This window comes from Drosophila albomicans, chromosome 3 (assembly GCF_009650485.2).
Source record: "Drosophila albomicans strain 15112-1751.03 chromosome 3, ASM965048v2, whole genome shotgun sequence".
Taxonomy (NCBI): Eukaryota; Metazoa; Arthropoda; class Insecta; order Diptera; family Drosophilidae; genus Drosophila; species Drosophila albomicans.
The window spans coordinates 22,350,220-22,376,185 of record NC_047629.2 but is presented as its reverse complement, the minus strand read 5'-3'; the positions used below and the strand labels follow the sequence as shown (position 1 = coordinate 22,376,185).

General features: G+C 41.6%; 4 protein-coding genes across 5 annotated transcripts; 2 read left to right on the top strand and 2 right to left on the bottom strand.

The window, feature by feature from the left end:
* Positions 1-269: 269 nt before the first annotated feature.
* On the bottom strand, positions 270-5,999 carry LOC117570567 (WASH complex subunit 2). The gene is made up of 3 exons (XM_034252299.2): positions 5,603-5,999; positions 5,208-5,545; positions 270-5,148 (listed from the first exon to the last, which is right to left on the bottom strand). The coding sequence occupies exons 1-3, from the start codon at positions 5,702-5,704 to the stop codon at positions 447-449; spliced, it is 5,142 nt and encodes a 1,713-aa protein (XP_034108190.1). The 5' UTR covers positions 5,705-5,999; the 3' UTR covers positions 270-446.
* Positions 6,000-6,059: 60 nt separating this feature from the next.
* LOC117570569 (PIN2/TERF1-interacting telomerase inhibitor 1) lies at positions 6,060-8,461 on the top strand. 2 transcript variants are annotated; one of them, XM_034252304.2, is made up of 3 exons: positions 6,061-6,283; positions 6,342-7,927; positions 8,055-8,211. In XM_034252304.2, the coding sequence occupies exons 1-3, from the start codon at positions 6,211-6,213 to the stop codon at positions 8,076-8,078; spliced, it is 1,683 nt and encodes a 560-aa protein (XP_034108195.1). In that variant the 5' UTR covers positions 6,061-6,210; the 3' UTR covers positions 8,079-8,211. The 2 variants fall into 2 exon arrangements, with proteins under 2 accessions (XP_034108194.1, XP_034108195.1); XM_034252303.2 differs by having other exon boundaries at positions 6,060-6,283; positions 6,342-8,461.
* An 86-nt stretch (positions 8,462-8,547) lies between these two features.
* LOC117570573 (DDB1- and CUL4-associated factor 11) lies at positions 8,548-10,791 on the bottom strand. The gene is made up of 7 exons (XM_034252315.2): positions 10,543-10,791; positions 10,212-10,482; positions 9,997-10,143; positions 9,395-9,937; positions 9,182-9,337; positions 9,017-9,123; positions 8,548-8,953 (listed from the first exon to the last, which is right to left on the bottom strand). Exons 1-7 carry the CDS (start codon positions 10,714-10,716, stop codon positions 8,807-8,809), a joined length of 1,545 nt encoding a protein of 514 aa, XP_034108206.1. The 5' UTR covers positions 10,717-10,791; the 3' UTR covers positions 8,548-8,806.
* Positions 10,792-11,229: 438 nt separating this feature from the next.
* On the top strand, positions 11,230-25,966 carry LOC117570568 (hillarin). The gene is made up of 9 exons (XM_034252300.2): positions 11,230-11,327; positions 15,887-16,388; positions 18,525-18,666; positions 18,735-18,928; positions 22,829-23,823; positions 24,258-24,744; positions 24,804-24,917; positions 24,975-25,138; positions 25,206-25,966. Exons 2-9 carry the CDS (start codon positions 16,200-16,202, stop codon positions 25,375-25,377), a joined length of 2,457 nt encoding a protein of 818 aa, XP_034108191.1. The 5' UTR covers positions 11,230-11,327; positions 15,887-16,199; the 3' UTR covers positions 25,378-25,966.

The following is a 25,966-nucleotide window of genomic DNA, read 5'->3' as shown; positions in this document are numbered from 1 at the left end:
AATGCAGAATACAGATATTCTTTATGGAATCCTTAAACCTTATCATACAATTTTAACCAAATTTGGATTATATGAAATATCATTTTCAATTTGCCACTCAACATGGATTTGATAAGAACTAAACACTCTTCCAACTCTACTAAAAACTGAGTTCAACTTAGCGATGTTTGACTGTACCACAGCTGCCATCATTTGCAATTACTTAAGTAATTAAGAGAATAATTAAACTATTAATTACTAGCTTAATCGAGGTAATTAGTCAAGTGATTGCAATGGCGAAAGTAATTAAATAGCAACTCTGCAAAATTTTAGGTTAACGAATTTTAAAACAAAACTGGTTTCTGTAGCATAGTTTATTTTACGATACAACAACAACAAATTAATAACTGTAAATACATACTTTTAGTAATAAAATGTAATCAAATGTTGCACTTTTCGTTGTTTTTCTACGGACCCAACAGATCCGCCAGAGGATTGTCTGAATTTCCTGATCCCGAGCTGGGCAAAGGCTTTGCCTGCTGTTTGCCAGGCTTGGATTGCTTGGGTGGCTGACGCTTTGCAACTTGTGCTGGCTTTGCTTGGCTGGGGACAGCAGCTCGCTTTGTTCCTGCTCCACTGCCAAATAGATCATCATCGTCCTCATCATCGCTAAAGAGACTTTTGCTTGGCTTCGTTGGCAACTTTGCTTTAGTTGTCAATGCTTTCGGTGGTGCCTCCTTCTCACTGTCGCTGTTGTCAAATAAGGAAGCTTTCGTTTTGGTGGGCTGCACAGTTGCTGCTGCTTTTGCGTTGCCACCGCCAAAGAGATCCTCATCATCATCGCTGTCATCAAAGAGCTTGTTTGAGCTAGAGGGAATTGCCTTTGGCTTTTGTGGCTCTGATTTTTGCGTAGCACTTGGCATCAAAGGTTTCTCCTCCACTTTCTTTACAGCTTTTTTAGTTTTCACTGCCTGTGGAGCAGCAGCTGGAGGAATAGTTGCAGGCTTTGGCAAGGAACTGAAGAGCGCATCATCATCATCATCGCTGTCCAAGAAAGATTTAAAATTGGTCGGTGGCCTGTTTGTCAGCGCAGCTGAAGTAGTTGTTGCTTTTACTGCCAGTTGCTGCTTGGGCAGAGCAATAGTTGGTGCAGCAGATGTAATAGTCTGAGCTTGAACTGTAACTGTGGAAGCAACTGGGGAAGCAGCTGGAACAGAAAGTGGAGTAGTAACTGAAACTGGAGCAGTAACAGGAGCAGTAACTGGAGCAGAAGATGGTACATCCTTAGCAGCAGCTTGAACAGACGTTGGTGGAACTGTAGCTGATTTCATCTTTCTAAACAGCGAAGAACTCTCATGATCCGCCTCATCACTATCCAAGAATGAGACCTGCTTTAAGGCACCTGATTTAGTTGTGGATTTGCCGTCAATGTTGGAAGCGACAGTTGGAGCAGCAGTCGGTGGACTAAACAGAAAGCCGCTGTCATCATCGTCGCTATCCAAAAATGAAGCAGCTACTTTGCGTGGCTTATCAACTGGCTTCTGTTCATCCTCCGGCGTGGACAGCAGAGTAACTGGAGTGGCAGCTGGCGCAACTACTGGCAGCTTATTAACCGCACCAAAAAGCGCATCGTCGGCATCGTCGTCGCTCTCCAGAAATGAGACAGTCTGCTTAGCTGGAGCCGCTGACTTCGACTTATCAATGCTGTCATCACGCTCCAAGCTGTTTTGTTGGCTGGGAATGTTGGTTGAAGGCGAGGAAGAAGGTGCAGTTTCTACTTCATGCTGTTCCCGCAACGACTTGGCATAGCTTTCTTGACGCGCACGCCGCGTCGAGGGACGTCGCGCAGGACCGCGAGCTCGTGTCTTGCCCACGCACTGCAAAATATTTTCTGCATCCGCTGAGCTGGCGCTGGACTTTTCCTGTTTCTTTACTACAGTGTGCCTCGTTTGATCCTTTGGGCGATGTGTAATTTGATCTTTAACTTCATCATTTGCCTGTTCTTTAACTTGCTCTTCTTGTTGCTTCTTGGGCAACTTGGGCAGCGTTCCAGCGCCAGGTAGCAACGCCTTCACATTGATGTTGATGTTGGGCATTTGCAATTTCTTAACGGGGGACGTTGGTTTCTTAAGGTCGGAGCTATTACTGGGCACACTTCTGTCCACAACATCAGTGGATTCCTTAGTGGATTGAGGCTTGGTTTGTGTATCTCGCTGAGATTCAGCATTTGGCTTAGACTGTTCCTCAACTTGTGTCTTAGTATGTTTCTCAACTTGTGTCTTAGACTGTTCCTCAGTCTTTAGCTTAGTCTGCACCTCTAGTTTCTTCTCGGGCGTTGCCCTGGCAGTTTCGCTAAAGTCATCGTAGAAGATGGTGTGTATTCGCTTGGTAGCAACGCCGTCTGCAGTTGGCACACTCTGTCGTTGCACAGGAGCAACAGCAGGCTGCTCTTCGCCATTATCTTCGGGCGGCACATCGCTAAACAAACGCATGCCACCATAATCACTATTCGATTGCTCTGTAGGCTGCTCCGCTGATTTGGGCAGCGCCGGCAGGCTGGGCTCAAAGAAGTCGTGTTCATTGTCGAACATCTTGGAGGCACTTAAGCTGTTCAGGCTGCTGGTGCCCAACGACTGAAAGAACTCGCTGTCATCCGGCGGCTCATCTGAGAACAGACTTGAATAGTTTTGCATGATTTTCTGCGCTGCTGCAATGTCTGACGACTTTGGAGGAGGCATTTGTGATTCATTATTCGGCTTCTTATTGCTGACATCGGCAACCAGACTGATGATCGGATCCTGCAGCAGCTCAGCTGCTTCAACAGCATCCCGTGTGTCGGAGAATTTGCCAAGCATGTCATCCAAGACAACATCCGCTGGCAGCAGCTCCTCTTCAGTTTGATCCTTAAATTCTACGTGCTCTTTAATGTTCGTTGGCTCTGCATTCTCTGCAATCTCTTTGGATTTATTTATAATTTCACTTGTTGCAGTGGCTTCTACGATCTTTGTAATGGGCTCCTCATCGCTGAAGTCATCACTGAATAGATCCGTTTTGGGATTTGCAATTTCCTTAAATTTAGTCTCTGACGTCTCTGCAGCTACAATTTCTGGCTGCTCCTTCTGAGGTACTTCTGGTAGCACATCGTCTTCAGGAGGTTCCTCGTTGACTGCCATAATCTCACTCCGCTTTTCTGTATCAGCGGCAAATACGTTCTTGTTGGACTTTGGCGTTCCAAACAAATCGTCATCGCCCAGATCATCAAAGAGACTTTTGTGCTGTACACTAGATGGCAGCTCTTGCTCCTTTCGCTGCTCCTCGGACTTAGCTGTAGCTCCAAATATATCCTTGACATTGTCCTCCTCCTCCTCATCATCATCAAACAGCGTCGGTTTAGAAACAATTTTCGGTTGACTTGTTACTTGCTGTTTCTGTGAAGTTGTTTTTGCTGCGATTCCGCCAAATATATCTTTCACATGATTCTCCTCATCATCATCGTCGTCGAAGAGTGAGCTTTTTGGTATCGCTTCAACTTGGATTTCCACATCCTGCTTCTTTTTCTCCGTCTGCTGTTTAACAGACTGTTCTGTTGCTTTTGTACCAAATATATCCTTTAAATTATCCTCCTCTTCATCATCGTCAAATAGCGCAATTTTTGCTTTCGTTTTGGGTGGAATTGTGACATCCTGTTTCACGTTTTGTTCTTCTTGCTTAAATTGCTCAGCAGCAGCACCAAATATATCCTTGACATTGTCATCTTGCACTTCATCATCGAATAGCTCACTTTTTGCTATAGTTTTGGGTGCAATTACATCTTGTTCCGTCTTTTGAACCTGTTGCATAGCTGGTTGTATAGCAGGTTTTGATGCACCAAATATATCCTTAACATCGCTTTCCTCCTCTTCATCGTCAAACAGGGACGTTTTCGGTATCGCTTTGGGTTGAATTGCAACCTGTTCTTCCCTCTGCGGTGATTTCATTGGATCCTGTTTCTTAGCACCAAAAATATCCTTCACATTGTCCTCTTTATCATCGTCAAAGAGCGACGTTTTTGTTATTGGCTTCTGGGATGGCAACGCCGCCTTTGGCTTCTTCGCAAATATATCATCGATATCCAAGTCATCGTCGTCATCATCATCGAACAACGAAGTTCTAGTTATCTGAGGTGTTGGCTTTGCTCTGGAGGCGAAGGAGCTCAAAAAGTCGTCGTCATCGTCGAGACTATCATCGAACAGCGATGTGGGCAGCGTTTTAGCTGGAGTTGCCGCAGCCTGAGTTGGTTTATGCACCGGCGTGACAATGGGACTCAATGGTGGACTATCATCAAAGAGATTAAGCTTGCTGGCCTTAGCAACGGGTAGAACTTCGACTGGAGCAGATTTTATAACCTTGGCTGGTTCAGCTAGCGTTTTAGCTGGCGTTTGATTACCGCCCGACTTCGACTGCACCTTGTCCACAATCTCGGACATAAATGAATTGAACTCATCGTCATTGAAGAGATTCACCGGCTTGCGTTTAATTTGACTGGCGGCAGCCACGGGTTTCACCTCAGTTTCCTCTCTAGCTGGAGTAGGAGCTGGAGTTGGTATTACAATTGGAGTTGGAGGTGGCTCATCGAAGAGCTTTGGAGGCGATTGCCGACCTGCCAACATTGGCTTGCTTACGCTGCTGCTGCTGGAGCTGAGCGAGGCATCCTTGCGAGACAAGCCAGCGACAGCTGCAGTTCTATGCGAAATGGCTGGCGAAGAATTTAGCGATGAAGACGTTGAAGGAGGATCATCGCTAGGGGGCGAAGCACGTAAGGCAGAGAATAGATCGCGTTCATGAGGATTTCGTTGACTGCTGATAATAGGACGTGGCTGCGCCTTGGTGCGCACAGCTGGCTGCGGAGGAGAAGGATGAGGTGCTTGCTTAGCAACCACATTCATAACCGGCTCCTTGGGCAGTGATGACAGCGACGAAGAGTCCGAGGCCAGAGCTTTAGGTATTGCTTTGGAAGCAGCAATTTCCAGTTCGTCGGAGGAGCTGGAAGAGAACTGTTCTGGATGCTCATCTTCACTGTTCTCAGCACTGTCATAAAGTCCAGCGTATTTATGCTCTTGCCACTCCTTCGAGCCAATAATATAAGGCAGTGGAATGGCATCATAGGGATTCTTGGCACGAAATACGGTGCTGCAATGAGTGAGTTGTGCTTAGATTAAACAAAATTCGACTGCAAAATGCTTGCTTACGTTTGATTTGCAGCGCCTTCTTCATCGTCATCCGAGTCAGGCACTTCGATTGTCAGTGGCTCAAAGTTCTTGCGAAACATTTGCAGATTGTTCTGCAGAAATTCGCTGGCCATCTCTTCGCTACTTTTTGCCGGCAGTGCTGGTTTATTACTCTGCTCCTCGGGCATGGAAAAATCATCGTCGTCAACCTCTTCCACCCGATACTCGACAAACTGCTGGCCAAACTGCAGCGATCGCAAACTATTGGTGGCATTGTCCAATGCAATATCTGAAAGTCGCACATTTCGCTCGAATTCATCAAATTTGTGGGTGGTGCGTTCGCTGCTCTCTTGCAGATTCTGTAAACAACGAACAACGTTAATTTGCAAATTTTATCTCTTATTTTCCACGCCCACCTGCGAGATGCGTTTCATTAGCTCCAGCAATGCACAATCACCAGCAAAATTCCATTCCGGTGCTTGTCCTACAATGGTAGTCACATCTGCACTAATATCCATTGCACTACAACTTTAATTTAGTTTGTTTTTGCACAAAAGATAAATAAACAAAAAAAATCGCTGCTGCAGCAGCTGTGTTTAGAGACCACTAGCAATATACCCGTATATTTTAGCTGCTTTAAAGGGCAATGCACGTTACGGCAGCCATCGTTTTAAGCATTCTTTATTTTTTAATTATATTATTTTTATGTGCACACTCGAGCAGTTAATTATCTTTCGATATATTGATATAATATAAATAATATAAATTGCTGCACTCTAATTGGAATTGCATTGTTTTGAGTTGCTGTGTAGCCCTCGCACAATTGCCATATCGATAACAACTATCGATAGTTTGCGATAAGCAACAGCTGGTTTCGCTGTTTTGCACGTGTTAGCAGAAGTAGCGTTCTTTGATTGTAGTCTGATGCTTTAACTTAAATTTATTATTATTTATTGTTGAAAACAATTAATGAAAGTTATTTAAAAGTGTTTATATTTAAAGTGCTCAAGAATTAGTATTCAAAATGGCTATGCTTGCTGAACCACGACGCCGTAAAAAATACAATTTGTGTCCGCGCGGCAAAGCGCTTTATGAAGGTGAAGAAGAAATGCATTAAAATTCAACAATTTGTGTTATAAGTTTTGTGCTTTGCAGATTCCGCACGTTTTGGCACGAAAATGCTCGAGAAAATGGGCTGGTCCAAGGGTCGCGGGCTGGGTGCCAACGAGGACGGCTCACAAGACTTTGTGCGCGTTCGTTTTAAAAATGATGCCGAAGGATTGGGCTACGAAAACCGCGATGATCAATGGACCATCCATGAAGAGGGTTTCAATGGCCTGCTTAATTCACTCAATGGCGGAAGCGCCGACGATGCTCCAAATACAAATGATAATAGCGGTGCAGCATCCGCTTCCGAGGACGAAGCTCGTCCTATGGGCTTCGGTTTTAGGGAGGCGACACCTGAAAAAAAGGTTAAGAGCAAAACCCTGAAGAATAACATAAGTGGAGTCTCGCTGGAGGAGAAGTCCAAGCAGAGCAAAGCCCGTGTGCACTATAAGAAGTTTACGCGTGGCAAAGATTTGTCACGATACAGTGAAAAAGATTTGGCCAACATATTTGGCAAAAAGGCTACAGAAGACATCGATGCACCTATTGAGCCTGTTGTACCCGCAGAGCAGCAGCCAGCAGAAGAGGAGAAGCCTGTTGATCCCAATTTTGCTGGTGTTCACACAGTGAGCACTGGACTGTCAGTTAATGATTATTTCAAACAGAAAATGGAAGCTATGAAAAACAGATTGAAGAACAATTCTTTTGTTGCTGCCGAGGAAGCGACACCGCTTCCAAATGGAGATGGTGAAGCTGCTCTGAATGATGCTGAAGAGGTTGCAGAGACAGCTCAACCGGAAAAAAAGAAAAAGAAATCAAAGCGTGCCAAGAAAGAGGAAGAGGAAACGGTAATTGAATCTTCCCCAGTTACAGAAACTGCTTCCAAGATAAAGAAGAAGAAGAAGTCGAAAGAAGTGGTTGAAGAAGCTGAAGCTGAGCCAGAAGTAGAAGCAGAGATTGTATCTGTCAAGGAGAAGAAAGAAAAGAAGAAATCGAAGCGTGCATCTGAGGAGGAGCAGAGTGAGTTGACTGAAGAGAAACCGCCACCGAAAAAGAAATCGAAGCATGTAGCTGAAGAAGCTGCAGATGAAATAGAAGTAGACTCAAAGGATGTTAATGAGGTGAAGCAGAAGAAGTCGAAACATGCACCTGAAGAGGACGCTGAACAGGCTCAGGAAGCAGTCGAAGCCACTCCAAGCGAGGAATCTGCTACCAAGGAGAAGACGAAAAAGAAGTCAAAGCGTGCTGCCGAAGAAACAGCTACAGTGGAGCAGCAACCTAAGTCCGAAGTGGAAGCTGTTGTCAAAGAAAAGAAGAAGAAGTCGAAGCGAGCTGCCGAAGAAATCGAGGAGAAGCAGCAACCCGAACCTGAAGTGAAATCTATACCGTCCGATGAAGCTACTTCCAAGGAGAAAAAAAAGAAATCCAAGCGGGCAGCCGAAGCAGATACCATTGAGTTGGAGCAACAAGTGGAGGAAGCCGAGGAAACAAGCCAGCCAAAGCGTAAAAAGAAAAAGAAGGATAAGCAAGATGAGGATGTCGATGTGAATGAAACAAAAGAAACCCCAGTAGAAGAAGAAACTAACAAGAAATCGAAGAAGAAAAAGAAGCCAGAGAATCATGAGAACGTTGAAGTAAGTGCTGAATCTTCTAGTTCTGATGCAGATACTGAGTCTGACAACAGCCAATACCTTTCTTACGAGGAACTTATTAAAAAGCGAGACTCATTCAATGTATGCCCAATCTCTTCATTTTGCGCAGAAAAATTCTACATCTTCGATATGAAGGCGTACAGGAACTCGACGATAGCACACATAACCGGATACGATGTCGACGAAAATATAAAACTGAAAGTGGTGCAAGCAAAAAACGATAATCTGCGTATTTTCAATCTTTGGGAAGGCAAAACTAGCAAGTACATCAATGAACCGAAGGTTGGCATAACAAAACCCAAACATAAACATAAAGCAGCTGTGAGAGCAGTGAAGAAACGTCAATTATTCTCAGGAATTTAGTGAACATCAACATTGAAACACGAAAAATATAATTCAACTGAATTCTTAAAGGCGTAGTATAATATTAGTGTTGTACATAGTTTACATTTTAATATGTAACAATAATGTAATAGTTATTATTATAATAAACAAAACAATATTTTTTAAATGTTAGTTGAGTGATTGTTTGAATTATGTTGTAGTTGGGATGGATGGATTTGAAGGTGGTGGAGATTGAAACTTGTTCCGAGGCCTGAGGCCGAATCAACAGCGCTCCCTCTTCTGCTCTCTCTCTTCTGTGTGCCGTGTCTTCAGTCTTGTTCATTGAACCAAGAGGGACTTTTGTGTTTTGGTTTACAGCTTACAGGTGTTTAGCGCGTGTGGTAACTTAAACTTATAAATTGATTCCATTTGTAATTTAAAACTTATGTATTGATTCCATTTGCATAGCCAAAGTAATAGTAGTGTTAAACTAACGTTAATTGTAATGTGTATCCTATACAGTATGTTTACAAAACATTATGCTCTGCTAGTTGAATCCGATCTGTTAGCCAGGCGACGCGACCGCCGCAATGGCAAATTATCTCGCGCGGAGCTACGACGTCGCTTATGCGACACTGGAGCCATATTCCTCTTAAAGTTGTTCAGATGCACATGTGAATCCCACTACAAATTTGAAAATTAACAATTAGCTATTGCGAATGTGAAGCTGGACGACAATATTATTACCGAGCTGGACACAATCTCGGACCGCACTGGGTGCCAATCCAAATCACGTATAACATTGCGATGCCCCTCGATAGCCTCACGAATTTTGCCCGTAAGCACATCGTAAACTGGAATAATACTTGTTTAAGAGAAATGACAAGTAAAATTTCCTCGTATGAAACTCACTTATAATACGACCTGTAGCACAACCGGTATAAATGAAACGCTGGCCAGTTTGCTCCGCAGGCGAGAACTTGGCGCGAAGCAGAGTTTTGCTCACACGGTGGCCACGATAAGTCATAATGCTGCTGTCGCCATCGAGCGCTTTGTGTGGATTATAAACTGCAAAATGGTTGCGAGTTAATACCAATAACAGAATTAATAAATATGCAAGCTTACATTCGCGTGGCACGCGATCCCAGCGATAATCCCACCTGGCCTTCGAATTCAGATGTGAGCGAGAAGCCGGACGATTACGGTGACTGTTGGGTAGGCGCATGTCCCAGATCTTAATGCTTTGGTCCTTGGAATTAGACAACACATGATAACCATCGTTGCGGGGATCAATGTACGTTATGCCGTCATAATGCCCAATAAATGATAGCACGGATTTGTTTAGATAACGAGAACGAAATGACGTACGCAAATCGAATACTTTCAGAAGGCCATCATCACAGCCAGCAATGATAATATTGGGATCCTTGTCATTCACAAAGCTAACAGCATTCACATCAATATCAGGCGCGCGATGAGTGCGTAAGATTTGTGTGGCACGCGTGGCAACATCACCAATAATAACCGTAGAATTTCCACTGCCACCAATGATCTTATCGCCAGTGGGCGAATAGCGCAGTGAAAAGATAGCCACACGACTGCTAGACGTATCGTCCACATCGATCCACTGACAGTCGTCGTCGGTGCCATTCACGGGCATGATGTAGACTGCAAAAGTGAAAGTCGAGTATGAACAATAGAATCGTAGTGTTTGCTGCGCTACCTACATGAGCGTGACCAGGTGGAGTAGGCAAAGTGCTGTCCATTCGGACTGAAATCAGCATCGGTAATGCTCCATTGTACGTCACGTGCGTTAATACGATTGATCAAGTGGTAAGTGCCTTTGGAGCCATCGTAAATCCTCACAAAGCCATCTGCAAAGCACAAATTGCGCATTAACAATTACAATGTCGAAAAGTGGTAACAAAAGATTGATGGTGACCTTGACATGCTGTTAACAGTTTGCTGCCGCTTTTATTGAACTTGGAGACAAACACTTTGGCGTCCAAAGACATCAGTCGCATTGCCTTCTGATTGGGTATATAGAAGTTGGACAAGAAGCGCTGTTGACTGGGCGAGAATGATGAATAACCAGGCGCTGTAATTCCATTTTCACGCTGTTGCAGCGCGTTCAACAGATTCCAGCGTTGTTCTCGCGATTTCTTATTAATCAAACTGCTGCGTGCCTTTATTTCTTTATACATGTCTGTTTTCTGTATCAGCAAGAAGAAACTTTCAACAATAGGGTTGATAAGAAATAATTTCGTGCTTACTTGAAATTTGTCCAGATTTGGTTTGTTTAGAATTACAGGCAGCTTGTTTGGTATGTAATTTGGACGTCGCAATTGCACGTCCATTGCGTCGACATTAAAATTTATCACATCGTAGTCCTCGGGGAACTCCCAAACATCCTCGTCGTCACTTGGGAATTGCAATGCATTACCCATTCTAAAGTTATAAACTAACAACGAAATGATACTGAATGTTCCAATTCTCTATTTTGTTTGTAGATAATTTGTCGATATAATGTGGAGGTCGGTCGATACGATACCTTTCAGTCAGCTGTCAAGTTATCGATGACAGGTGCAAAGTGGCGTTATGGAACACTGTATAGTATATACATTTCGGTATATTTTAGAGATTTAAACTGTTTCGTTGCTAATGTTTTCGTTGCTAATCTATAACATTTTGCTTTTAGTTTTAAAAATTTCAAATTGTTGGGAAAAGTGCGAATCATTTAAGACAAGATAAGTCAGATCACATTAAGGAAACATTTTAGTTTTCTTAAAAACGATTATTCAAATAGAGAAAATTTGAAATGTAATCAGAAAGTTATAAGCAAAGATAGTATTTTTGACATTTTCAACGACTTTAGAGACCATTTCCTGTTAGTTAACAGACCTCTATTACTTAACATGAATGTTTTCTACTCAAAGCTTGTTCATAGCTCAAAGCTCTTCAAGAGTCAGTCTCAAAGCGATCGTCGTGAAAGCAGCGTGTAATAGCGGTCGGTTTTATTTTACCTTTGCACTTGTATGCGTGTATAAGTGTGTGTTTGGTAATGAATTTTGTTACATTCCCGTTTATATTTCGTATTTGTGTTAGTATTCAGTTGAACTGTATGCTTGCATACATCAGAAATATGACAAAAATGCCAAAAATGTTGTACAAATAAAAAGAATCTGCGTTGTGCTTCAGACCCAAAGCCAAACTTTTGTGTGTGCTCACTGAACTGAATGTGCGTGTGTGAGTGTCCATATGTGTGATTTAGTGGCGAGTTTTGTTGCTATACCAGCTTATGCTTATGCTTTCTACAAGTGTGTGTGTGAGTCTGTGTGTGATATATGTATGTGTGTGTGAAATTTATCATAAATACTTTTGCACAACGCGCGCCCCTTTAAAACGCATGAGAAGAAAGTTGTTTAGCTGCGTAGAAAACAACACACACAGACACACTCGCAAATAATCACATAAACAGCACATAAAACAAAAAAAAAAAAAAACCGAAACTGAAGCCCAAGCGCAAGTCGTAAGAACAAGAGGAGAGAACAATTGAAAATACTAAAATACAAAGTATAAAGTATGTCAAACCGTTGGGAGTCTGAGGAACTGCGAGAGCAAAGGGCCCAAAGTGCATAACGTCTACAAACAAGAAAACTAAAAAAGGCAGCTTTCCAGTCATGCACTTGCATATATCGCGTGTGTATAATCAAGGCAAAAATAATAATAATAATAATAATACACCAAAAACAAAAACAGACGAGAAATAATTTACAAAAAGTGGAGCGCGCACAAAAAGTGAAAGATTGCAAGCATGCGCCGCTGACGTTGCGAGAGAGCGAGACACCAAACCACAGAGAGGGAGAGAACGAGTACATAGATGCAAGCAAGTGTATAGTAGTTAGAGGGGGAGGAAGAGCGAGAGAGAGAGATAGAGAGAGCAGGGTCAACCAATAGCATGCACCTGCTCTCATTGCTCTCGCTGCTATTGCTATTGTTGTTATGCTTTTTATTTCCTTTTGTCTGTTTGGTTTTGTTTTGTTTTGTTTTGTTTATTTAAAGTTCTCCCACTCTGAAAGGCATCGCATTGTTATTAGGGGAAGGAGGCGGCACACATTTTTCAATTAGCAGCTTGAATTTAGCACACTTGCAATTAACACAACTTGCTAACGAAAATAAAGTACTTGAGCAGAAAAATGTACTTCACATAGAAGTCACTCTTTGGGGCATTTGTTTAAACTATTAACGAGACATGCGCCCACTTTCCTCATTCATATTTGCGCATTTCATTTGCCAAGTGGAAGCAAAAGATTTCAGTCACAAGCAGCAGTTTTATTTTCTCGCTCGTATTGTTGTTTTTTTTTGTAGCTTAATGCTATTCATTTCGTTTCGTAAGCGCGCAATTTGAATGTGTTTATTTTTCTATTTTCGTTTTTATCTTGTATCTTTTAGCTATTGCTGTAGCTGTAGCTGTGCAGCGGGCTCAAAAGTGACGCAATCATTTGCATTTTGTTTAAATAACTATGATTGTTTCATTGGTAATGAGTTTGAAACCAGTTATAGATAACAAAAAACGACATGCTACATTCGTTTATTGTTTTGGTCGACAGCCCCTCCACCCTCCCTCTCTCCACACCACTTGCTACCTGCATTATGATTAGCTGCGCTAATTATGCCAATACAGTCACATAAAGTTGTTTGATGTTGTTGTTTTAGTTGCATTGCTGCGTTTACCGTTATTATCGATTGTCATTGTTATCGGGTTTTCAACTCGCATCGAAGCGCCAAACAAAAGACTTAGGCAACGAACTTGCCATCAAATTGATTGATAAAAGTATATAAAAGACCAAATCAAATAGTCAAAGCAACACACAACGCTCTTTATGCAAATGCAACGCGCTCTTTTTATTATTAATCTATTTAAATGTTTTGATTCGAGCCACTTTCGATTCCTTTATGTCTAGTTCAGCAACTGATTTCTTGATAGAAAAAGCGAAAAGTGTTTGACATTTTCGAGTGTGAAATCATCACACAACAATGAATACAAATTACTTAAAATGAGTCGCCTAATAATATGTCAGCAATTTAATGAAAATGCTCAGGATTTGCGTAATACTGAAGCAAGATTTGGAAAAACACTTTAAGATATTTACATGCGGCCTTCAATGTCTGGCAAACGCTAAAAGTTTAAACGAGTTTTTTGTTTCTCTGTTTTCTTAATTTCCTGTAACAATTTATCACAGTTTGTCTAATAAGAAATTCAAATTTTTCCATGTGAACTTGAAACACGTATTCCGTTTAGAAATTGTAATTAAACTGTTTAGTCACGTTGATTAATGAATCTTAAGAAGATGTTGCAAGCGAAATTGACCAAAATGTTATGAAACTATAAAAAGCGGTGGCCTTGTAATTTGTTGCCAGCATTTTTCCGCATACATTATTCAAATGCATTCAGTTGGAAAAGCCAAGTGATACACGAGACAACTTTTATGCTTGGCATGTGCGAAATTCAACGCCGACAAAGCATACGAAATCACTTCTCCTCACTTCACTCTCCTCAGTTCTTCGAAGTTCTTTCTAAACGGCAATGCGATAGCGATAGCGATAGGAATACGAATACGAATAGGAAGAGTGCCCCCTGCGAGAGTGCGCTTCTTAGTCACACTACGTTGACCACGGTGCTACGTGATGTAAGCCTCACGAGGCGTTTTGTCACAGCCGCCCAGCTCAAGCTCAGTTGGCAGATTGGTTGGATGATTGGTGTGCAAAAGTGCTTTCGAGCACTTGTCATTATTACAATTATCATTACACGCTAATTATGTCAAAATCGGCAACTAATTAGACCATTCAATCACTCCCATTTTGATAATGATCGCATCATCACAGATCTGTTGTTGGTGTCACATTGTGGGCGTTTCATTCATGGCTCGCATACGTGATTGTCAATTGATTTTGTGTGTGGGTTTTTGTGTGTTGCGGCGCCAAATCAATTTACTTAGCTGGGCCTATCAAGCGATTTATGGACAGCCCATTGACAGAACTTACTTACAGCTCCGATCGCTGGGTGATGTGATGTGATGAGTGGCTAGCTCTCTGGAATGTGTGGAAAGCAGTTAAATAGCCAAATTCAATAAATGCCCATAAATCAGACAAGTAAAACAGGTATTCGATGGCTGAACAATGCATAGATTAAAAGCAGCTGCCGAGCTTATTCTAAGCTGCTTAAAGTTGCCAGCTCATTTCAATCATTTCACTAATTTTGGCTGCATTTTCCATTATTTTGTTGCGAGCAAATTGAATTCAACAATTTCCGTGCCGCAATTTTGTAACGCTCGATCGAGAGCAAAACCTCAAAGCGGAACTTGGAAAACATAATTTACAGCCAATCAAAATAATTTGGTGTTACAAAACGCTAGCTCGCTCTCTTGCTGCATTTACATTTCCATGCTCGTCGTCGCTTGGCGTCGTTGCATGCAGCCAACGCGGGCAGCAACCTTCAATGAGCTTGAGTTTAGATGCCGCAATAGTTGGCGCTAATCATAAAAACCACCTCTCTCTCCTCCTCCCCTCCCCTCCTCTCCCATTGCGCGATTACAATTGCTTAACGTTCATTAAACTTGAAAAGAAAGCAAAGCTGTCTGAGCCGCATTTGTTTTAATTTTGGCCAAGTGCAGCTCACAAACAACAATCAATTAATATTACCTGCATGTGTGTGCGTGTATGTGTGTGAGTTTTATGGTTTTCCATCTCTGATTTAATTGTGGAAAATGTGCAAAAAGCAGCAACAACAATCGCAGCAATTAATCAAATGGAAATGGCAAAAATTCAATGGCGACGGCCTCCTTCTGGTGCCAGGCGCGATTTGCCATTTGCAGCGGAGTCTCGCGTCGTCGTGCAGCAGTTGCTTGCAACAGTGCAACAGTTGCTTGCCACAACAACAAGTTCAATTGTTGCACGTTTGCGGCAAGTTGTTGTCGCGAGGTCAATGGCAATGCCGTCGTCGCCGTCGTCGGTGGCAAACATTTGTCGATGGCATCATAGAGACGGAGACAGAGACTGAGATTGAGACTCAGAGAGAGAGACGCTGTGATACAGACCCTTCACATTAGTCAGCACAGATTTATTTTTTGGTGGGATGCTGGCGATGCTGCTTGCTACTGCCCATTTACGACTTGGTGTCTGTGTCCACTTGATTAAAATTCATTAATTATATTTTCACAGTCACAACTTCGGTGGCATACGCTTCAGCTTCGGCTTCGGAACAAAAATGAAAGTTTTTTGGCCGCCGCCGACGCCAAATACAAACAAAAAATGAAGCAACTTTTTGGCTTTGGCTTTGGCTTTGGCTTTGACTTTGATTTGGGCTTTGTCGTTGGTTTTGGCCACTTTTGGTATTGACTGTGTCGTGATGTGATCTGTTGTTGTCGCTGTTGCTGTGTTGCTAGCTATTGATATGACCAATTTAAGTGTATGTGCGGGGCAGGTATATAGTAAGGCATAACATATTAAAAGGAAATTCAAATGCCCACACACACGCAACACGACTTTTTCAGTCGAGGCTTCTTCTTAAACTATGCGATTATTTGATTTGATTTGATTTTTGTTTTCGTTTTGCAGCTACAGCCTTAGCAGCTGATGTGGAACATGGCGCACAATTTGGCTGGCCAATAAATTAAGCATTGGTGTGTGTGTTGAAAGTGTCACGACAGCAACAGCAACGGCAACGGCAGCAGCAGAAACGAGTAGAACCCGATAAACGTGCCGCACCAGAAAATCGGCAGACAATTGAACAGAATATAAATTGCAAGTGAAATTAGAAAGAAAAGTGAAACAGCAGCAGCAGCAACAACACACGCACACACACACACAGTGAGGAATAACCGGAAATCAGTAAAAGTAGCAGCTGACTCTCGAATCAACTGGAATTGCAATGTATCGTCCAAATTTCTACGAGTCCACTTGCCTCCGCTGCAGCGAGACCGTCTATCAGGTGGATCGCGTGGGGCCGCTTAAGGATTTCACATTCTTCCATTCCGGTTGCTTCAAGTGCGTCCATTGCGGCACCAAGCTGACTCTCAAAACATACTTTAACAATCAACACAAGCAGGACGACAAAGAGGTAAGTACAAGAGAGAGATAGAGAGAGAGAATAAATGACTTAGGCGACAAACGTGCCACAACAAAAAACAAACATATTTGCACAGCTGCCGCCGCATTTTGCATACATGCGAGTGTGTGCATAATAATAAATAACTTTTTGTTATTGCATTTGGCGAATGTGTGTCACTGCGGTCTCTCACATGCATATTTGTATATCTATAAACATATATGTATATAGCAGATATATGGCTACAGCTAAAAGGCGGCCACCTGCTGTGAGTAGGTGAATAGCATTGAGTTGTCGCTGTTGCCGTTGCACAGGGCAAAAAAGCTAAGCATAACACTGTCACAAGTTCATAAAGTGTACAGCTTAAACAATTTGACTTATGGCATTGCCATACAAATTGCTTAAAACAAGCTAAACTGATGATATTTCATTAATTAACATCCGAATTCGGCTTCATTTGCTAGTTTTCCCTTGTTGCTAACACGTTTGCAGCAATACTTGTTCTCAAGCCGCCTCATTGATGAGAAATTTATTCATGAAAACGATTCACGTTCGACTTGTCAATTATATTTAATAGCAGACGATCTCATCGAGAACTTAATACTTATGCAATCAGCCATCGAATCGCATTCGCATTCGATTTTAATTCATGCACTTGTGCCAATCAAGAACTTATATCATTTGACTGGTTTGTTAATCCATGTGTGCTGATAATAATACTACAGTGATATATTATAGATTCTTTAGCTATCTATATATATATGTCACTCGTATTTAAAAGCAGACGATCTATTAAAGGAATGCGAAGTGAATTTGAATTCAATAGAATATATTATTTTATTATGCTAAATAATCATTTGAATATCGATTTGGTTTTGATAATATTAATGCAGTTATTTTAAAAATATCTTAAATTATATGCATTATTTTAAATATAGAATTGTATTAAGCAGAAATTTAATTTGAATATTAGCTTATATTCATTTAAAGTATTTTATAACTTATATTTGCGATTATTACTGCACCTATTTTCAAGTATATTATTATATATTAAATAATTTTGAAGTGAACTCTAGAAATAAACTAAATATTTCTTTATTTTTGCAAATATTGCAGTAATTTTAAATTAAATTAAAATGTATAAATAATTCTAAATATGTTCTTTTAGTCGGCAGTAAATTAATTTGAATATTGGCTCAATTTAAATTGTTTATAATGCATATTTACGAGTATTGCTTCATTTATCTCAAATTATTTTACACTTCATATATTGCAATTATTATTGCATTTATTTTGAATGATTTTAGAATATATTAAGCGAATTCCAATTAAATTTAAATTCTGTAGCATTTTAGTAATCACAAACCATTTTTGAATATAGAATACTACTACAACAATACTACAATTAACAATTGTCAATGCTTAAAGAGAAGAAAAAAGAGCACAGGCCAATTTGGTATTTTCTACTTTAACAGACTAACTTAGAGATAAAAACATAATGTAAGGTATATAATATAAAAATTGTAGAGGTATAATTTAAATATTTAGTTGTATTTGTGTTTAGAAAAGATTATCTGAAATAAATAAAAATACCAGGGCTCATCGGAAACTGAAATTTAATAATAATTAATAATGATTAAACAGACAGATTCTAAATAAAAGGAGAGAGTGAAAAAAAATGATCTGAAATTATAATCAAGTATATACCTCTCAAATAATTTAAGGTTACTAATTGCTTAGTAATCAGCAGTATTTAAATTCCAATCTATAAATTATCTGTGTTATATTCTCCTAAGTAATTGCTGCAATTGTAAAGATTACCTAACACACTGGCTAATAAACTTTTTCATAAATCTAATCTTTACAAATCTGACCCAATCTGGAGTCTAATTGCTAGCGAGCTTTGTGTATTACAAACGAACGCAGTTTCATCATGATAATCGCTTTTAAATGCCTTTTTACTTGCCACATTCCACAGGGTTTTTATATGTATTTTTTTTTTTTTGCTTTCTTCTTACCTTTTGTGTAATTTCAAAATTTAAATTAACATTTTGTTGTGCGTACTTACGTGAATGTTTGTTGATTTTGATCTGCGATTTGAAGTGCTCAGTGGTTGATCTTTCGCTTATGTTGTATATTGTATTGCAGGTCTATTGCAGTTCACATGTACCAAAGAGCGGACCCGGGCATCTTGACCAGACATCGGTGGGCATCAGACAGGCCTTGAATGCGCCGCGTACCAACAAATTTGTGAACGAACAAATACGCGGCACACGCACCGAGATCGATGGTGAGTTTGCTTTATTTCCATTACAAATAACTAACAATAACGAACAATCGGATAACAATTGACTGCAGGTGTCCTGAGCTCGCGCCAATCAACGCCCAATGGCTATGGGGGACGTGAGGTGAGCTCGCCATCGCAAAACGATTCCGATTACAAATATGGACGCTTCGATGCGAGCGCTTTGCATATTGCGCACGCTCTCAAACAGACGGAGATACAAAAGGCCTACAATAAGGCGCGCGAGAAGCCAATTGATTTCTACCTGGTGAGTCTGGCTCTTTATCACCTCCTCTTCACTTCACTCTCCCCGCCTTGAGACTCCTTCATCAATGAGTATTCTAACTGAGTGGCAAGTGGCCGCAAATTAAGAAATTATTTAGTGCAGAACATCTAATGAAATTTAACTGCGCGCTCGTTGCTCGTTGCTGGTTGATGGTTGCTGGTCAGCAATAATTGCTTCAGACGTTTATAGCGGGTTGGCAACACACACACAGAGACAGATACACACTTACTTACCTAGTTGTGTCTTGTAAACAAACGGTTGTGCAATGCTCCGTCAGTTGCCCGTTTGCCATCGCCATCTACGTTTGTTATGTCCGCCTCAAGTTGAGCCGACGAGTAGCAAGTGAAGTTAACTCAAGCTGAGTTCAGTTAGGAGGGGGAGGTGGGTATATTTAATTAATGCAATCACAGCTAAACTCATGATTATGTAGGCTAGTGTGCTATTTACACTTGTTGTTGTTGGCACAAGTTTGTTGCCTAAGTCTTTTGTTTTACCGAGCCATTTCCATCAATCTCTGTCTGAGTTAACTTTTACTTGCAAGTAGAATCATATTTTTAAATATTTGCAGTGCATATTTCATGAAGATTTATTTGATTTGCCGCATTAATTGATCCAGTTTAAAGCTGAAGCTTTAATGTTAACTGTCCTCATGTTTTAATCGTGTTATCTCTTTCATCTTGATAATTTCACATTCATTCAATTCGGGGGAAATCAGAGACCCGGATACAGGGTATCTGCTCGTTGAGCAGTCATGTCCGTCATTTATTACTTTGCAACTTTTATGCGTTATCTTAACTGCTCTTTGGCTTTTAATGGCGAGGAGTGTGGGCCACTTTTGATGGCTCAAACAGGGGGAGTCTAGCTTGGCTTCCACTGACAGCTGCAGATGATTCCGGGTAATGTGTGCGTCGCGTCGTCAGTTGAGTTGCGGTGTTGTGGTGTGTGCAACAAGCGCAAACAGTGGTCAAGTTTTTTTTTGTGGCGCCTCGATTACAATTTATAGCAATGTGCAACACTTATCGGCAAGTGCATGCGTCGGACTAACGGTCAGAGCTGATATCATTGGCGTCGGCTTTGGCGCATGACTTGCCACTTGCCACTTGTGCGAGTTGACGCTGCAAATCTGGCAAATCTGCATGACGGTGAAAGCATTATAATCGCATTTTACGTAAACGAACAAAAAAACAGAAAAAAGACTGATTTCAAAAACGAAATTAAAATCGCACAATTTTTTTTCCAGTTGTTGGTGATCTGCCGTTGGTTTTGTTTTTGTTTTTATTTTTTTTGTGGCAGTGCCACCAAAATAGCATTTCTTTCACTTTTGAGAATGCCACACGCGAGTGATCAGCAACAACAACAACAAAAACCAAACACAACTCCTAAGCAGCGGCAAGCGCATATTATTGCAACGCTCAATTTAACAAATTTTGAACAGGTGTTTGATGGCTTTGTTGTTGCCACACCGCAAAAGCCGCAACATTCCCCTCCCCTCCCGTCCCGTCGCCGTCGTCTAATAGAAAATATGTGAAAAATTGCATGCATGCAATCATTAAAAATTTTGCATGTTTTACAACTGCCACGCACACTCACACTCACACACACAGACTGACAGACAGACATATGTACTACATACTCACTCACACACCCACCAAAAAAACACAGAAGAGAAGAAACATAAAAAAAAACATAAACTATGCAGCACAACTTCAGAGTTCACTTGAAGCTGGTTTAACGCACCGTGCACATTATTTTGGCCAGCAGTGTGGTGCTGTCCAGTCCAAGCGTCTCAGCTGCCAGCATAGATTTCCATATACGGATATCTATGCGCGTCGCCGTCACTTGTTTTTCCGGCTGCAGTGCACTGCGCCGACGTTGCTAAATCTAAATTATGCGCACCAGAGTGAAAGTAACGACGACATCGTCGCAGCATTTGCTTCATCATTCAGCTGACAGCAGCGTAGTCGCAGTCGCAGTCGACATCGACGTCGACGTCGCAGTTGGTAGCTTCATTCTTGTTGGCACATTGCTTGCTGCTCTCTTTCACGCTTTAACTGGCACTTGCACTCCCACTCTCACTATGTGCGTCTTCTTCTCGCACCCTTCGAGGCCCTTATGCAATGCGTATGCGTGTAATTGTTATTGTTAGTGTGCCTGCTCTCACAAATACTTCCTCAAGCTTAGCTTTTGCTTTGAGCTTTTTGCGCATTTTTGTCAGACGCAGCAAATGGCCAATTTACAATTGATGTCAGTCACTCCGTCTTTCAGAGTGTGTGTGTGTGTGTGTGTAACTTATGCAATAATTAATTTCGACGCTTTTGGACTTTCGTTTTCAGTTTGGTTTTGCTTTTTTTTTGCTTTTCGACTGCTGTCGGCTGCCGTTGCTACTGCTTCTCGTTGTTGTTGCTTTTATTCTTCGCTTTGCTTTTGTCACTGTGGGCGTAATAACTGTTGTTGCTCTCAATATTGTGCGCAGCTTTTTTTTGGCTCTGGTCTCACTAAGCCGCTCACGCAATTTCAAATGTCCATTGTCAACGGGGCTATGAACCATTTAGCTGGTGTTGTTGTTGTTACTGTTTGGCTACTTTGGCTGCGGCTGCTTATTACTCTTTTTGTTTTATTTTATTTTTATAGTTATTGTTTTGAACTTGACATTGAATTTTGGTTTTAATTGCATATTGTTATTGCTTTTGCTATTGTTTACATATGTGTTTGCGTTGTGTGGCGCTAAATGCTTCAAAATTCCCATGCGGAAGCATTAATTAAGGCATAGCAAAAGCATAGCTAATTTGTTTAATGCCGTATTATTTGCCAGACTTATGGCCAAGGAAGTGGAGTGCAACATGCAATTCACAAATGCAGCAAGCTCTCTGTAATTATGAAAACCAACAACAAACAGTAATTGAATAATGCTCAAAACAGAAATAACAGTCAATTGTGTGAACGAGCGATACAAATGTCATGCTTTTTGTATCATTTTTCACAAATGTATTTTAATTGCTTGGTGAATTCGTCAAAAGTTTCAAATACTTTCAAGCTTATGTCACCCTTATGGCATTGTCAACCCTCGTTGCGCTTTGAACTTGTTTTGCGATGCAAAAGCTGCAGCTGTCGCTTGTCAACACTGGATACAAATTTGACTTGAGATGCAAAAGTTGTAGCTATCGTTTGTCAACACTTGAAATGCAATTTCATTCAAATATTAAGCTGACCACAAGCCACAACACGCTTAAGCTTAAGAAGCTTAATTTATATTCATAAATATTGAGTCTCCGATTTAATTTCGTTTAATCCATTTGAAAATTGAAAATATTTTTTTGTTTTTTATTAAATACGATTACTGTGTTAATAACCTGGCGTATACTTAATATTTGTAATTCAGCCTATCTCGCATATAATTGGTAATATGGCATAGTTAAAAATAAGATTCTTTCGTTTTTCAATTGCTTGAAATAATGATGGATTCGGAGAATTTCCATTACCGTTAATTGTAGGTGAAACTTTTGTGAGATGGTCTAAAAATCGTGAGTCGATTGTTGTTGCAGTCGGAGTTGGAGTTGCATTGATCGGAAGGTGCACGCAATGCGTGACCAGCGAGCGGGGAGAGGGGCGGGGAATTGCGGGTGGCATGTATCGCTTGGACTCTGCTGCTGCTGATGTGGCTGTGGCAGCTAATGTCAGATATTTTGCCAAGCGTCGCAGCTGAAGCGTGGCATTATAATTAGCCAAGTTAACAAGCCAAGCATTGCAAAAGCCGCAGCGAAAATCCAACTGCAACTGCAACATACAGCCACAACCACAAGTTAAGATATAGCCACAATTCATTGAACGCTTTCTCTGGTCCGTTTGCCATAATTAATCCTTTTTCCCCCGCATTATCTATAGGCACGCGAGGAGCAGGCGCGCCTGGAGATGAAGCATCGCAAAGAGGAGGACGATTTGTATAGGAAATTTGCGCGAAAACGCGAAGAGGAGGATCGCAAAATACAGAACGAGTTCCAGGACGAATGGGAGCGCGAGTTGCAGCGCCTGACTCACAAATTCGAGAAGGAGCTTGCCACGTCGCGTCGCAATCGCGATGAGGCCAACATTCTGACGCTGCGCCACGAGCAACAGAAGGAGGATCTGGAGAAGAACATGACGTTGAGACGCAGCAAGAAAAAGGAGAGCATCACACGCAAGATGCTGGAGCACGAACGCTATGAGACTGCAGCATTGGTGGATCGTCAGTCCAGCGAAATGTTGGAGTTGATTAGCGCCCGCCGTTCCGAGTACATGCAGAGCGAAAGCATCTTCCTCGACGATGAGTTCAGCGAGGGTGCCGTGCCCATTGAGTACCCGTTGAATGCTCCAATTCCAGCGCCGCCAGCTGTCAGCAAATTTCAAATCTACACGGATCCCATTGAGTTCGAGGATGTGGATCGCATTGCCATCTCGGTGGCACAGGAGGATCAGAAAACCTTCACGGATCTGGTGCGCCAGCTCGTCGGTCGTTGCACCACGGACATTGAGAAGGCGCGCACGATTTTCCGTTGGATTACGGTCAAGAATCTGAATGCCATGCACTTTGACGATGATCTCAGAGGCGACACTCCAATGGGATTGCTGCGTGGCATCAAGTACGGCACCGAGAGCTACCATGTGCTGTTCAAGCGTCTCTGCAGCTACGCTGGTCTGCATTGTGTCGTCATCAAGGGCTACTCCAAGAGCGCTGGCTACCAGCCAGGGGTCAAGTTCCAAGATTCACGTTTCCGCAACTCTTGGAATGCTGTCTATGTGGCCGGCGCCTGGCGCTTTGTTCAGTGCAACTGGGGTGCACGGCATCTGGTCAACGCCAAGGAAGCGCCCAAACAGGGACGCGGCAAAAACGACAGTTTGCGGTAAGTAATTTAGATTAATTACATCCACCTTCCAAAGAGTAAAAACCTTTATAAATTAGGACCGACGAACTATTAAGTAATTGCGAAAAGAAAACGTCGTGAACTCTATAAACCATTCTTGATAACTATGGATTAGCCATTTTTTTCAGTTTGTCTGACTATCTATATGAACATCATAAAATGAAGATCATAAAATCTAGATCAGCCGCATACAGAAATAATATTTCTAGATAAAAATTGATCTTTATTTGAAAGGTAGCCAACCGTAGGAGAATAAATATATTAAAGTTAGTTTTTGAGGTTTTTGTTAGGATCGGATAATAATCACATGAAAATTAATTGTGAGTCATTTGCTGATTCTTTTATCATGCCAAGTATTTGACCATTCCTTGATGTTCGAAATATTTATCCTATTCTTGCCTGCAATCTTTCAGGTACGAGTATGACGACCATTACTTTCTCACCGATCCTCGGGAGTTCATCTACGAGTTCTATCCGCTGCAGGAGGAGTGGCAACTGCTAAAGCGTCCCATAACGCTGCGCGAGTTCGAGAATCTACCGTTTGTTCGCTCGCTCTTCTTCCGCTACGGTTTGCACTTTGCCGACGAGGGTTACGGAGCAGTGGTTTTCACAGATGACACGGGCGCGGCCACTGTGCGCATTGCCATGCCCACGGACATGCAGAGTTGCCTGATCTTTCACTACAACCTCAAGTTCTACGACAGCGACGAAGAGCTCTCCTACGACGGCGTCTCGCTCAAGCGGTTCGTGATGCAGTCCGTCATTGGCAACATTGTGGCCTTCCGTGTGCACGCACCGTGCTCGGGTGCCTTCCTGCTCGATATTTTCGCCAATGCAGTGACGCCCCAGGAGTATCTGACAGGCGAACCCATGAAATTCAAGTCTGTGTGCAAGTTTAAGGTGCGTACAAAAAATTCAACAACTTGTGAAACTGTTATTTATGGTTATTCGCTTTGCAGATCTGCTGCGAGGAGCTGCAGACGGTTATGGTGCCGCTGCCGGATTGTGCCAGCGGTGAATGGGGTCCCACCAAGGCCACTCGTCTCTTTGGACTCATACCCATCACACATCAGGTAAATAGTTTTATCTAATAAAGAGTCGCAGTTTAAAACAAATTTATTTCCCTATAGGACCCGCTCATCTTTGCCGGTCGCAGCTTGGATCTGCAGTTCCGCATGTCACGGCCGCTGACAGACTTCATGGCAACGCTGCACAAGAACGGCATCGAGGAGAAGAAGCTGGCCAAGTATGTGACACACAGCACACTCGATGACATTGTCACGTTCATCATCAAGTGAGTCCCACTTCGACTATCGAGTGCCTTGCGCTTAATTCGCAATTATTTCTCTCTCTCTCTGCAGCTTTCCGGAGGAGGGTCAGTATGGCCTCGATATATACACACGTGAGCTGGGCGCGCCGCAACACCACAATCACCACAACAACAACAATAACAATTCCTCCTCATCGTCCGGCGAGAAGCATTTGCTGACACATTGCTGTAAATATTTAATCAACTCGTCCAAGCGCAATTGAAGTGCAACATCGAATGCGACACCTTTTGATTGCTACCGTCATCAACCAACAACAACAACAAGAACAACAAATGCAATATTAATGATTAGTTTGTGAATTAAGTAATAGCTACTAAAGCGCATCGGTAGTAGTTTCCACTGTACAGGTGCTAAAATGGGGAATCATGTCCGCATCAATCATGCTCAATCATTTGTTAATCCACATTTCAGGCTTCAATCATTTCTTATACATACATACGCAAATTGCGTATAACTAATATTAACAGATTGGCATTCGAATTGAATTGAAAAGAACAAAACAAAAACTAAAAAAAGACAATGTAAATACTCTAGACTCTAATCATTAGTCCTTAATTTTGCCTAGTAATACCTGAATGATCCAATTCTTATATATGTGTTGTACTTATTATCAATTAATATTAATGCCTAATAATTTATTATGAATGAATGAGACAGAGATGTCTTGTCTTTAATACAAAAGTTTTTTTTATTTAAATATTGATATCTGAAATTGAATCAACGCTACAATTTGTTGCAACAATGACAATCACCCTGTAATTAAACACTATGATAATGTGAAATCAATATTA

Coding starts and splice junctions, on each gene's coding strand:
- LOC117570567 (XM_034252299.2), bottom strand. CDS start 5,704: ATGGATATTAGTGCAGATGTGACTACCATTGTAGGACAAGCACCGGAA. Junction 5,546..5,602: donor TAATGAAACGCATCTCGCAG/GTGGGCGTGGAA, acceptor CGTTGTTTACAG/AATCTGCAAGAGAGCAGCGA. Junction 5,149..5,207: donor GAAGGCGCTGCAAATCAAAC/GTAAGCAAGCAT, acceptor CACTCATTGCAG/CACCGTATTTCGTGCCAAGA.
- LOC117570569 (XM_034252303.2), top strand. CDS start 6,211: ATGGCTATGCTTGCTGAACCACGACGCCGTAAAAAATACAATTTGTGT. Junction 6,284..6,341: donor CGGCAAAGCGCTTTATGAAG/GTGAAGAAGAAA, acceptor TGTGCTTTGCAG/ATTCCGCACGTTTTGGCACG.
- LOC117570573 (XM_034252315.2), bottom strand. CDS start 10,716: ATGGGTAATGCATTGCAATTCCCAAGTGACGACGAGGATGTTTGGGAG. Junction 10,483..10,542: donor CAAATCTGGACAAATTTCAA/GTAAGCACGAAA, acceptor TTGCTGATACAG/AAAACAGACATGTATAAAGA. Junction 8,954..9,016: donor CCGAGATTGTGTCCAGCTCG/GTAATAATATTG, acceptor TCAAATTTGTAG/TGGGATTCACATGTGCATCT.
- LOC117570568 (XM_034252300.2), top strand. CDS start 16,200: ATGTATCGTCCAAATTTCTACGAGTCCACTTGCCTCCGCTGCAGCGAG. Junction 18,667..18,734: donor CACACGCACCGAGATCGATG/GTGAGTTTGCTT, acceptor AATTGACTGCAG/GTGTCCTGAGCTCGCGCCAA. Junction 24,918..24,974: donor TCATACCCATCACACATCAG/GTAAATAGTTTT, acceptor ATTTCCCTATAG/GACCCGCTCATCTTTGCCGG.